The 13224-nt window shown below is 38.4% G+C and overlaps 1 protein-coding gene across 2 annotated transcripts in view; it reads right to left on the bottom strand.

The window, feature by feature from the left end:
* The window catches only part of RFTN1 (raftlin, lipid raft linker 1), a 95093-nt gene that overhangs the window by 76756 nt on the left and 5113 nt on the right, over positions 1 to 13224 (bottom strand). For both annotated transcript variants that reach the window (XM_071561044.1, XM_071561043.1), the window contains exon 2: positions 7974 to 8129. In XM_071561044.1, the coding sequence (XP_071417145.1) occupies positions 7974 to 8118 (145 nt within the window). In that variant the 5' untranslated portion in view covers positions 8119 to 8129. The remainder of the gene's footprint in view (positions 1 to 7973; positions 8130 to 13224) is intronic.

Raw genomic sequence — 13224 nt, forward strand, 5'->3', positions numbered from 1 at the left:
AGTCTATAATGCACTATTCCAACACAAAATAGCAGTGGCAAAGTACAGTTGGATCTTGAGGGGACAGGCAATGCCAGCAAATTTTAGGCTTTTTTTCCCATTTGAAATTATGCGAATGGTACAGCTTTTCTGCAGGTACATAACTGTTAAGATATAGGCTAGGAGATTTAATTAATAATACTGACCAGCTTCTTGCTTTAGATTGTGAGAACGATGCTTTGAAGGCCATGATCCAGGCACCTGGACTGCCCAGCACCTTTGCCCAGTTCTGTCACAGTCATTGCAGGACTTCAGGTAAAGCTCTTTGTACCCTCTTTTGCAGTACAATTAAGTGTAACCATAAGCAAAACGTGATTGAAAGTTTGTATCCCCATGAATTACCCCTCACAATAATACAAATGCATATACAATACATAATGTGTGATTGCACACATTACCAGTGTACAGATATTGATAAGCTTATACATATAGAAGAAAAAGTGCGTGCATGCACAGAAAAGGGATCTAGGTACAATAATTATGGAAAGCAAAGCTTCTACTTAGAAACTAAAATATGTCTAGCAGTTTTCACTGGAGTGAAATTTAAAAAATGGTAAAGTTCAAATCTCACAACTCTTTAAAGCAATTACATTTATGATGTAATTTATGGCATTTATTAAACTCCTAACATATGGAATGCTCCTTTTATGTCAAACTGCAAGTTTTCCAAGACACATAAGTAAGTTTTATAAACTGCTACAGCAGGAACATTTCACTTTGCTGTGACTTACAGTGGCAAATTCAGAAGGGTTACGTATTGATATAGACTGTAATTCACTTGAAATAGAAAACCAAGAGAAGCCAAAAAATTTAATTTCTTCATATTTGCATTAACAGAAAGGACTGAAGCAAACCCCTTATGTTGATTCACTATATCATGTGCACATAATCAAATTAAGTAGAATGGGACATGCACATGGACAAAGCTTTAACAAAGGGGAAGCATTAGGAGAAACTGGGCTACGCCGAGGTAATCCACTGGCCTCTTCTGCTCCTCACCTTTCTGCTCTGGACCTTTTTACATACTTAGCTCCTCTGAAGCAACATTTTAGTCAGCTACAGATGATCTATACAGAGTCTGGTTCAAGATACCACATCTCATAAATAACCTAACAATATTTTACCCTGCTAATTTTATTTCATCACTCCTGAGGACAAAACAGTGGTAACAGACCTGGTCAACTTGAAATACAAAACTCAAATGCTAATTTAATTTGCTTACAGAAATGAAAACAGAAAATTAAATTACTGCACCAATGGGGAAACATTTGCTTTTACTAGTCTTAAATAACACCTGCAAATGCAAAGTTGCAGGTTTTGTTCCCTTTTTGTCATAGAGCCACTTGCTTGGAGAAGTGGTTGGTTTTCATTATGTTTGGGGGGGAGGGGGGGCGGGGGGTGTTTGTTTGTTTTTTTAATGAATGGTGAAGAGAAACAGTAAGCAGAAGCCAGGCACAAATAACTGCTTAATATAATATAGAAATTACCAATAGAAACCAATGGCAAGCACTGCAGTCAAGAAGTACTACAGTCTGTAGGAAAAAAAATTCTGATAAAAATGCATACATATTTTATAGGAAAAATGCTTCATTATCCTCCACTTGCACACTCCCCACTGCATGACACTTCCAATTTCCAAACAGACTTCTATTTTTCCCCTCCAAGGGGAACAGTGAGGGTTTTTTATTAACTTAAGCCTACATATAACTGAAATTTAATTTCAAATTAAAGAAAACTGAGAAAATTTCATATGGATATAGTCTTAACTATACATTCTAATATACTAATATAGCAATGTCCTCTATAAAGGTTTACTAACACATTATTTGTGTCTTGCACTTGAAAATCAGCAATAAAAATCAAAAGCCCAGCCACTGCAGTTATGACTGTAGTTAAGTGTTTTTTGAGCAGTGTAACTGACTCCAAAACATTACGGTAAAGTATCCATATGCTCGTCAGAACTTAAAAGACATACTTCCTATGTGTGCTTGTGTATATATGTGCATATATATATATATACACACACATATATATATGCGCACACATATATGTGCACATATACAAAAAATGCCTCAAATCATAATGTTTTATGTATGTAGCAAATTTGTTATACTGCAAGTACTGTCAGTAATACTGGAATGCAACTAATAATCTTACCTTTAAATAATTTTCTTTAATTTTTTTTATTAAAGAGACAAATTCTTGACAATGAGGATAAAACCCATATGTCTGTGTATTCACATTATAACTTAAAAATTTCTCTGGGAAATGTGAAGTATTGCTATTTTGCATTCCGTCAAAACATCTGGATTTTAGTGGTTTCATAGCACAAATGGCTTGTTCAGAGCATAGCCTTTCCCCATTTAAAAAATTTATACCCCCATTTTGTTCTCATCACATGGCTAACATATGTTTCATGCCAACTTTATTCAAGGCCAAAACCTGTCGTAACTCATCAGGCCAGTGAATTAATATGGGAATGCAAAGCAAAGAAAAAATAAAAAAGAAAAAAATCTAATCAAGTCAGTCAAAAAAAATTCCTCTAAATACCAAAAAAATTCCACAATATTCTGAGAAGAGAAGAAATAAATTACTATCAGATTCCTGGTTTCTCTCAGGAGGTCATCATAACGCAAAGAGGTGGAAGAAAAGAAATCAAGGACGAATAAGTTAGCTTAGTTTCTGTATGATCTGTCATTGCAAGCAAAGTTTTCCAAAATCAGTAGATCAGATAAGAGCAAGGAAGGAATGCAGATTATTGAAATACTATTCTTTCCAATAAAATAACAAAACAAAACAAACCAGCTTACCACACAGAGGCATTTTGAAAACACGGTTGCTTTAAATTAAGGCTATTCCATTTGCCAGCATTATGTCCTCCTAAGGCTTGCTCACCATTTTCCTCTTATTTCCACAAAATTTGGATATAGTAGAGGTAGAATACGATCTTTATTCAGCTCCTTTTATATATAAGGAGAGGGATGCAAAATAAAAACAAATTTTTACTTTTGGGCAGGTGATGCAGTCTTTTGGATTTTTTTTTCCCAGTAAAGGCCTGAAGTAAATAGACTAGTTTGTTTCTTCCAGCTTTCTAGCAAAAGGTTTGCTCCAACATTAATCTAATGCTACTGTCTTTTACTTTCCTCCAATTTTTTTATTGTTTTAAAATTCAATCATTGCCATGTAACATTAGCATTGTCCCAAAGGCAGTGAGAAGGCAACGAAGTGAGCAACTGTGAGCTGAGGATTTGCTGGAAAAACCCCTCGTCCCAGGCACTGCCCACCACTGTCACACAGCACCACTGGGACTGCCAGGTCTCAGAGACAGAACAACTCAGGGGCACGACAGAAGAAATGACTTGGGTTCAACACCTGTCTGAAGTTGGAAATAACACAGAACTGGACTGTGCAGTGACAGATGAGCCTGACCCCATGAAGGAATGAGCCTTACAAGATGACAGCAAGGTAGGCAGAGACCAGGAGCTGGATGAGCCCACCAGGATTGGAGTTTTGTGTCACAGTTGGCACAATCGAATAGGTCACTGTTGCCAACAGATGGAAGAGAATGCTATTTCTCTGCACCTCCTCTGGCATTTTGCCAATCCAGTAATGAGCCACCCAATTCACAAACCTAATAATATCTTCTTAACAAGTTTATCAATTTAATTTGGGTGAAAACTGGTGTGATTTCACCCGAGGGAGAGCAGCACCCCACAAACTTTGGACAATACAGATGACTAAATAGAGCACGGGATGGCATTGTCAAGGAACAACATGGAAGACACAGCCGTGATTTCTTAGGAGAAATAAGAAAGGTTAAGGCTCCTAAGCAGATATTATAAAGCCAACAACTCAAAACAAGCATGCCCACCTCCAGGTTTAGAAATGCTTTAGCAAAGTCCCAGTCTACATTAGGTGATAACCCTTTGCTGATACCAGTTTTCACACTTGCTCAAGAAGTAAAGGACAGTAGCAATTTAATCATTTTAATTTTGAAGAACCAAGCAGATTATCAGTGTTGTGGCACACAATGGAAACTGTTGGGTTCTCCACAGCCTGCTTTCCCTGTAAGTTTGGAAGATCTTTCGCTAGACACACTACCTTCAAGTACATCAATCTTGTAACACTGGAAAATGTAAAAATGAAGTTTATGCTTGCAACCTTAATTCTGTCTTTTGCATCTATAAGTTATTTACACAGTACTTAAATAAGTGATTAAATGCTGTTTTCCACTGGACAACTGCATCAATGCAGAGCAAGGTAAAAGTTCAAAAAAGAGTAAAACAAATTTAATAAAGGAGGATATTTCCTTATATTCCCTTAGCTGTGTATGTCAGAAGGTAAACAATAACCAAAAACAGCAAGCAAGCAAAGTTAAATTTCTAGTTAACATAGCATAAAAATGATCAGCAGGACCATATTTTATCCCTGTTTTCACAAGAGTAATGCTAAGGGAACGAGCATTGCAGCAGTTCAAGGGTGATGATTCTGCTCCTCTACTCAGCCCTAGTGAGGCTCCATCTGGAGTACTGTGTCCCATTCTGGGTTCCTCAGTACAGGAGAGACAGGGAGCTCCTGGAGAAGGGCTAGCAGAGAGCTACAAAGATGTTTAGAGGCCTGGGCATCTCCCTTAAGAGGAAAAGCTGAGGGAGCTGGGCCTGTTCAGCCTCAAGAAGAAACAACTAAGAGGGGATCTTATCAATGAATAAAAGTATCAGAAGGGAGGGTATCAAGAGGATGGAGCCAAGCTCTCCTTGGTGGTGCTAAGCAATGGGACAAGACACAACAGACAGAAACTGAGGTACAGGAAGTTCCACCTGCACATGAGGAAGAAATTCTTTACTATGTGGGCGGCCAAGCACTGAAACAGATGGCCTGGAGAGGTTGTGGAGTCTTCCTCACTGGAAATATTCAGGAACTGTCTTCACACAAACCTGTGCAACGTGCTCTAGGATAACCCTGCTTGAGGGGTGAGGTTGGATTAGATGGCCCACTGTGGCCCCTTCCAGCCTCACCCATGCTGTGATTCTTTGAGTTCCTAATAGAGTGAGCTGATTTAAAGAAGGGTCTGTTTCTTTTCTTGCACTTATACTAGTTCCAACCTTCTTCAGACCCCTCCACCAAGACACTGATACGGCAGAGGATAATCAAACAAAAAAGCTGCATAACCTGCCAGATACATGTGTTAAATCAATTCACAGAGCTGATAGAAGGCGAGAGAGGAGAGCAGTATCCTCCCACATACAACAGTAGAAAACTTAGGTCTACCCACTTGCCAGCCAAACTGCACACGCCGCATTCTAGAACTGATCTCTGATTTTCTGGATATCAGAGTTGTGAATACATGTAGTTCTAAACACAAAATATGACCAGCATTCACCTTTATGTCTGAAGTCAACAAGAGAGCTGCTTTTGGAACACATGAGGAACTGCTAAGAACTTGGAAAACTTCGGGCAGTAACCCAGGAATTAGTTCCCACTTGCAACATGGAGAAATAATCACAACCTTCTCACTGTTAAGATTAAACGCTAGTGAGAGATAGTTATCAGAGCACTCAACCTTATAGAAAAGCTCCAGAGAAAAATGAGTACCTGTCTGAGCTGCCAGGCTCCCTATTCCTGTAAATAAGGCCTCGCATAAGGATACAATAAAGTACTCTGCAGCCACTCATACTTTAACATGGCTTATTCCAAAAACCCAATGAAGCAGAAAACCTGTGGAAAAAATGATGTCAGGATATATGTACCTACACGTTGAAAGGGCTAAAGTAGATTCACAGAAGACAGGCTTCGCAATCCTAAGGTTCTCTTTACACGGCTAGAAGCACTTTGTTTTTAGAAGCTTTTGAATCCACACAAACGTAGGTGAAACACTTGTTCACTCAGGTTATCTACAGAGGCTATTTCTCAGCAAAAATGTAAATGAATCAGTGATGCTGTCACCAAGAAAAACCTGGAATGACCTAATGCTATCAAGCAACGGGAGGCTTGATATAGTCAAGGACTAGAATAGGGACGGAGCTGCACAGCTGCCCTGCCAATCCTGAGAGCACATAGTCAGAGGTGATACTAAGAAAAAAAGCAGGAACAACAGATCCATTCCCTCCACATCTATCTGTCTTCAGGCATCTTCAGACTGGAGTGATGGGGATACACCATGCCCAAGCAAAACTCAGTAGGAGCTGGAGAGCTTATGTTATTTGGCAAACCAAAGAATCTGACAAATGTAGTTCTACTTGGAGTCTCTTTAAAACCATGTCTCCTAAAATCATAATAAAACGATCTACGATGAGTAAGAGAAACGTACAAGTGTGCTTTGTAATAAACCTATCCATTTAATCAGACTAGGAAAGTCTTATTTTTTGCTCTGTGCTAGACATCCTCTGTGCCTGAGGCAAGCCCCACTGGTACCATAACTACTGATTCTTCCTCCATAGAATGCCAAAGCACATGCTAAAGTCTGTGAGGCACTCAGACAGAACAGTGATGAATATTCCAGAAGAGCCCACAGAAGTGTGTCCTCAATCTTAATTCATTTTCACTAATGACACAACTTGCAGTACGTCTCAGTAAAACCTGTCAAACTATCAAAGGATGTAAACAGTTCACTTTGAAATAAAAATACATAAATGTAGAAACAACTGCAACACATAAGCATGAAAAAAATTCCTCTACCATTTCCTTGGTGCTTTCAACAACAGCAATGCATTCCAATTAGTGTATCAAAAGACACAGGAGAACGCAGGTGCTGTAGTCTAAAATTCTGCAAAGACAAAATTTCTCAACTCTCACATTGCCTACAGAAGCACAGTCCTCTCCAACTCCCTACTCCAAACCTACACCTTTTTCCAAATTCCAGTTTACTTGTAGCAAGTTTTAAAAACAAAATATTGCCATTACTCTGGGCTGACATGCTGGACTGCACAAGACGTGTCACGTCAAGCAGCGTACCAGCAGCTCTTTCACTCACACCGTGAGAGATGCACCGCGTTGGCTTTTCCTCTGACCTGACTCGCAAAACAACACAAGTCCCAGGGCAAAAGCACAGAGGCTCTACCTGGCACCCTGCCAAGGAGCTGTAACAGATTTTGGTACTGTGTTGTTTTATATATAGCAAGAAGCAGGTCTCAGCCTTCTGCTCAAGCTTCAGACTTCCAAATGGTGTGAAGAGTAATTGCTCGCAGAACAGCCTAATTCTGAAGTGAAAGAGGGCACAGGTGAGCAATACTGGCAGTGATGCCTGACGTCAATCAGCAGGGAAAGAAATGGAATGTCTGTGAATTGTCACGTGAATTAAAACACAACTATTTCAGATGGAAGAAAAAACCTAAGCTAAAAATTGCATGAGACTGGACCCTCACCCCTTTGATGTTTCAGACCTTCAGTACCACCCACTATCCTGTTTACACCTACATAGGTGCACCTGTAAGTATCTCTAACTGTGTAAGTTATTTAAGGCAAGTTAGCAAAATGGAAAACACTAACTTCAACCTCTCAAAATACCCTTGAGAGAGCACAAAGAGCAGAAGGGAAGCAAAAAAAGAGCAGAAAAGTGTGTAACTTGACAGACCTGAAATGCTTTACCACATGAAACTTGGGTAAAATGCAAATTAAGGAAACAGTAGTATCAGAGAAAAAAAAAACAAAAACAAACAAACCAAAACCCCAAAACCAAGAAAACCCAAACAACAAAGGGGGTGGGGTATAAAAGAACTGAAAATCTGACAACATATAACCAGCTCTAAGGTTAAAAATTAACACACAATGATCACTAAGCTCTCTGCATGTAAACATTATGACTGAAGAGAATGAATTTACCCCTAAAGAAACTGAAGACATTTTAAAAACTGAACTACTATTCAAAAAACATTATGGAGCAATTAACATGTTAATTTGAATAGGAAAAAATCTAAAGACAAATATTGTGTACTTACTATCATTTAGAGTCGTGAAATCCAAGAATCGATATTCATAGCAAACATCTATCTTGGTTTCTACCTGGGGCCTCTTCAAAGTTGAATAGATATTACCAGGTCTTTTTTCATCATGCTTCTCTAGTTTGTTCAATCCACAACCCATTTCAGCAGCTCCTGATACAAAGAGGTAGGGAAACATAAAAGGGAAAATGCATAAACATGATTAATTTTTCCTTTTTTCTTTCAGGTTTCATGGTCCACACTAGTGCATTCCCATGATTTTTAATTTTTAAATACAAGCTACCTACAAACTGCATAAAAGAGTATAAATAAATAAATGTTCAGATAGTAACTGAAGTATATACTACTCCTATTAACCCTCAGGCATGCTATTATTTTATTGGAAAATTGACAGTTTAATGCATGTATTTTGCATGTTTCAAATGCATTCAATAGTATACTCTGGAAGACACATATTCCATTATAAAAAGTAGATGAAAATGCAAAATAACTTGTTAATATAAAGGTTGACAAGACAGTAATAATTTCTATATATGCAGCTAATACAAAAGCAGCTCATATTAACTTTTACACAAATCTCTGTAACATAAAATTAACATCTAACCTTCTAAGTCAATGGAAAAAGCAGGTCTGCAGAGAACCACAAGCATTTACAAAACAAACTCACTTCCTCCCACCTCATTTTTTTAGATAAACCACAGGAAATAATGGCACTTTACAGAAGCCAAAACCAAAGAGGCACATGGCCACAGAACGGGACTATATAAATCCAGTTCTCTTTAATAAGCTGCTAGTCCACAACAATTTAAAGGATTAGTCCAGACAACCATTCCTGCTACACAGTAAATGTTTCTCAATATCCTGCTCATTATGGCTCATCTGAGTATGAAAGAATTGAAGAATTGCTTGGTGAAAATACTCAGATGATCCAAACTCCCTCATTTGTCTCAGCACTAGTGGGACTGACGCAAATTATTTCGACCAGCAGCAAGTATGAAATGATAAAAACACACCCAGTAGGCACATGAGGTTTTTCACTACAACCCATCCAACATTCTGCCTCCACTTACATGGAAAAACTCATGCTTTGGGGATGGGGAGGGAAATGCAGAATTCACTCTTAGTGACCAAGAGTGGCTCCCATAGGGCACCCCACACACCTCAAGGCATGGGATCCATTCAGTGTAAACACACTGCATGGAGCATCAGGAAGATCAATGTTACAGCCTCCCTGCAACCTCTGACGGACAGCAATGAGCACCCGAAAAACTTCAGTCACAGACTAGGGCTGCTTTACCTTGTCAGTTAATAAACCTAAAGCAGAGAAGGAAAACCCTGTTCAGGTTCCCTGTCTCCAAAGAGCTGTTTGTTAGCTTGTGCCACAGGTCCATCCCCCAAATGCTCAGAAAGTTAGTCACTTTTCCAGCCCCAATGTGTTTGGAATCTACTTGAAGAAATTTATTTATACTGAGATTGTGCTCTGACTTCTATGCATTTTTTCACTCCCTCATATTTCCTTGTGAAATCATTCCTATTAACAGCTACCTAATCCCTTACCATATTTTGCTAGGATAAATGTTCTCAAGTCCTTTTCTGCCGTTTCCAAGACAGGAGCTCTGCTCCCTTCACCACCCACTCACTCTCATTTGCATCACTATTCTCATTTCCCCACATGAACACAGGTGACCATATGCTCAAAAGGAAATCTTAACAAGGCTTATTAAAATAACATTGATGCTTCCCTGTTTCTACGGCAAATAATACACCTCCTGCACCTAAGATCATCATCCACATATCAATCACTACATTCACAGTTTACTGTCAACTTCTCAGCAGACAAAGAACCCATTTCAACACAGCCAACTGAGAAGTTTCCAACTCATCCCTCATAACTCTGCTCTATTCTTCTGCATTTCCACTGCAGTAATTATTCTCCTGCACCCCTGGAAGAAAGAGGCGGAAGTCCTTCCAGGCTCAACAATACCGGCCACCTTCTTATCATCTACAGAGTCCATAAGTGCACACCTACATCTTCTTGCAAAGTCACTACTAAACAGATGAAGACTGGACTGACCCAACACATCAAACTTGAAAAAAGCAACACAGTAAGTATTTGATCACACAAACCTGGAAACAGAAAAAAACATTTGCTAGTTAGATGTGCAGCATCGGGAAAAATGGATGATATATCATATGCGTTCCTGAACATTTGGCAGATTCATACAAGAGAAAACAACCTTCCTTGATTATTATGAGAGAAAAATAAAAACGACTGTATTTTAACAATTTGGATCGATGAAGTTCAGGTTTGGGGCCTTTTTATTTTTATTGGGATTTAAGGTTGAAAATCTGCAGGATCTTTTTCCCAAAGTGATAATTTCTATCTCTTTTTTTGGTAATGACAACAACTACCATTAAGTAAAGGATTATCCTTTCATATACAAAGCAGGTTCTTTTGTTTGCCTGTGCAGTATTATTAGCTTCAGTTTAAAATGTTATTTATTTTAATACATAAATGTGTATTTCACATTAATGAGCACAAGAAGACACTTTTTCCATGAACTACAGTGGAACACATCTAGCAGTACACTTCTGCTAGAGAGGAATTAAGACAGCATTAAGTATTAGAAAGTGTATCAAATTCCCTGCTTCAGCAACGGCGTGGTAATTCTTATGCACCACAAGTACACAGGACAGCATTTCACAAGGAAAAACATTCCATTTCAGAGGTCATTAGGCCACAGCTCCTGCAACCTTTGGTTGTACAAACAGTCTGAAATCCACAGGTCTCTTCAGACAGTGATCTCAACAGAAGGAGGCCTCAGGGATTCAGTATTTCATATTGTGGAGAGTTTTGCATTCTCTCCCAAACTGGGGTGAAAGTGCTAGAAAATACAAGCCTGCATTTTCAGTGGCAGCCACAGACCTCTCCTGTGCCTCTCTAGCAAAGCATTTCCTCAGCTCTTTGGAGAAAAACTGGTCCACTCTCATTGCCCACGTGAGCAATGACCTCTGTATACACTGACAACTCACAAGCCATTCAGCATGGAGATATGCTCACATAGTAATGGACTAAAAACATCCTTTTTTTGGTGCCAATTCCCTGAGTGATTGCTTACCAGAAGACTGATTTTCATCTTGTGTTGCTTGGCTAAAACTTCAACCACTATCCTTGAGGATAAACGCATCCTCCCATTTTGTTACATATAGGCACTTACGTTACAGCACACATAGGGGAAAGAATATTTTCACTTGAAAAAAATGAGGGATCAACAGAAAAAATTTCACACATCACAATCTTTTCCATAGTAATTAGGATGCAAGTGCTACAGTAGGAGAATATAAATCTTAAAAACTAAAGTTCTTACTTTAATACAGGAGTCTAAGTATTCCAATAATTCCAGAGATGTATGAATACTTATGTCTCCTCAAATATAGTGATGATGTCTGCATGACAAGACATCACTGAATCACCAAGTTCTGATCAAAGTTCTCTCACAAACTTCCTACTGCAATAGCTTGCTTTATAACCTTCCAAAAACTTGTAACATTAGTTATTACCCTCTTCCTTATCTTTGCAGCAACGTTAGTGCTGTTCTTCCCTCCATCATCTGACAGTATCTCCTTGCTTTTCAGTTATAGATCTAGTTGTCAACAGGATATGATTCACCTTTTTACTTTTCTCCCTTGGAGTTATCAGAGTGCTGTGAGAAATCATCACTAATGTATTCAAAGTAACCTGAAGCCACTTCTATCCCCCTTTTTCAGAAGGTATATTATTGGCTATAATGAATGTTTAAGGTTACTGTACGGCCTATATTTATCCTGCCTTTGTAGACCTGCATGTGAATTCCATTTTTTTTAATTCATATTACAACAAAGTATTATCACTAATATTCACTTTTTAGTAAACTGAAAAACAATTATTTAAAACACTGCCAAATTTTCCAATTCTTTTTGCTCTGCAGTAGGTTCTAAGACAAACATTTTCTTTTTCATGAATGCAGAAATTAACTATCAACTCACAAGTTCCATACTTACAAGAAATACCTTGAAAAAGTAACATCTAATGAAGAATATGAACCACTAAAATTAAGATTTAGTTATGGGCTCTTACAACTACACATGCTAATTCTGTCCATAAACTCACTTAGATTGTAAATTAATCTTACACATGCTTTATTATCTTGTTAATCTCAAATTTTTCACATGTTCAGCCATGTGATGATAAAACTAGAACTGAAATCCGAATCTAACAACAGACTGGGGCTTTTTTAGTCTGTATCTCACTTTAATTCTGCAAAGCATCAAAAACAGAAGGTAGAATGAGTTGCTGAAAAACAGCAAAGCCTAGTCAATTAATTCTTGAGTTTCTCTTGTGAATGGCAGCAAAGGCCTTCAGTGGTTACGAAAGGAGCAGCTTGCTCCTGCAAAGTGAGTTCAGAAACTTAACCCAGGATTTGTGCGTCCCAACCAAACGCCCAACTCACAAGCGACAGAACAAGCCTCTTGCTCCCACCTCCTCCTCCCTAATACTGTCCTCTGTGGTGGATTTTAGTAGAGGAGCTCTGCAGGACCCCTGGAAGAACAGGACAGAAATGCCCCCCCAGCATGGCAAATGACCTGCCCCTGAACACTCCTCCCCAAACCAGGTTTTACTGAAACTGGTACTATCATTTCCCATGAAAAAAGCCAAAAGATTACAACAAATTGTACTCAGCGAGAGAAAAAAATCCAGCAGCATTTCCATTTTAATCACCATTGTGATCCATGAAAACTAGTGTATCTTGAATATAACACAGGAATTTTTACAGCTCTTTTAGAGATGCATCAGTTCTCAACTGCTGATCTCTGAACCTAAGCTTTCTAAAATACTCTCTGCAGCCTGGGTTTGCTTTCTCACATTGCTAGCATGTGTTCAAAATAGGTGAAATACAAGATCAGAAGTAGCAAAGAACAAGAATAAAGTAATACCATGCAGCAAACAACTTTTTTTCTTCTTTATAGTAACTCAGGCTGTAGAATTCCTTTTCAGAAGGAAGAGAGCACAAAGAAAAGCGGGAGGAAAAAAACCCCTTACCTTCTATCTGATTTTCTGTTTGGAGTTTTTTAGAGGAGAAATAAAACTGATTATCTGATTTACTGATCCATCCTTTCATGAAACTCCATAACAATTTATCTTCAAAGAATAATAATGAAAATTACACTGAAATGTAAAAGAACCACATGGCTAATGGAAGCTTAAACA

Source organism: Pithys albifrons, chromosome 7 (assembly GCF_047495875.1).
Source record: "Pithys albifrons albifrons isolate INPA30051 chromosome 7, PitAlb_v1, whole genome shotgun sequence".
NCBI lineage: Eukaryota > Metazoa > Chordata > Aves > Passeriformes > Thamnophilidae > Pithys > Pithys albifrons.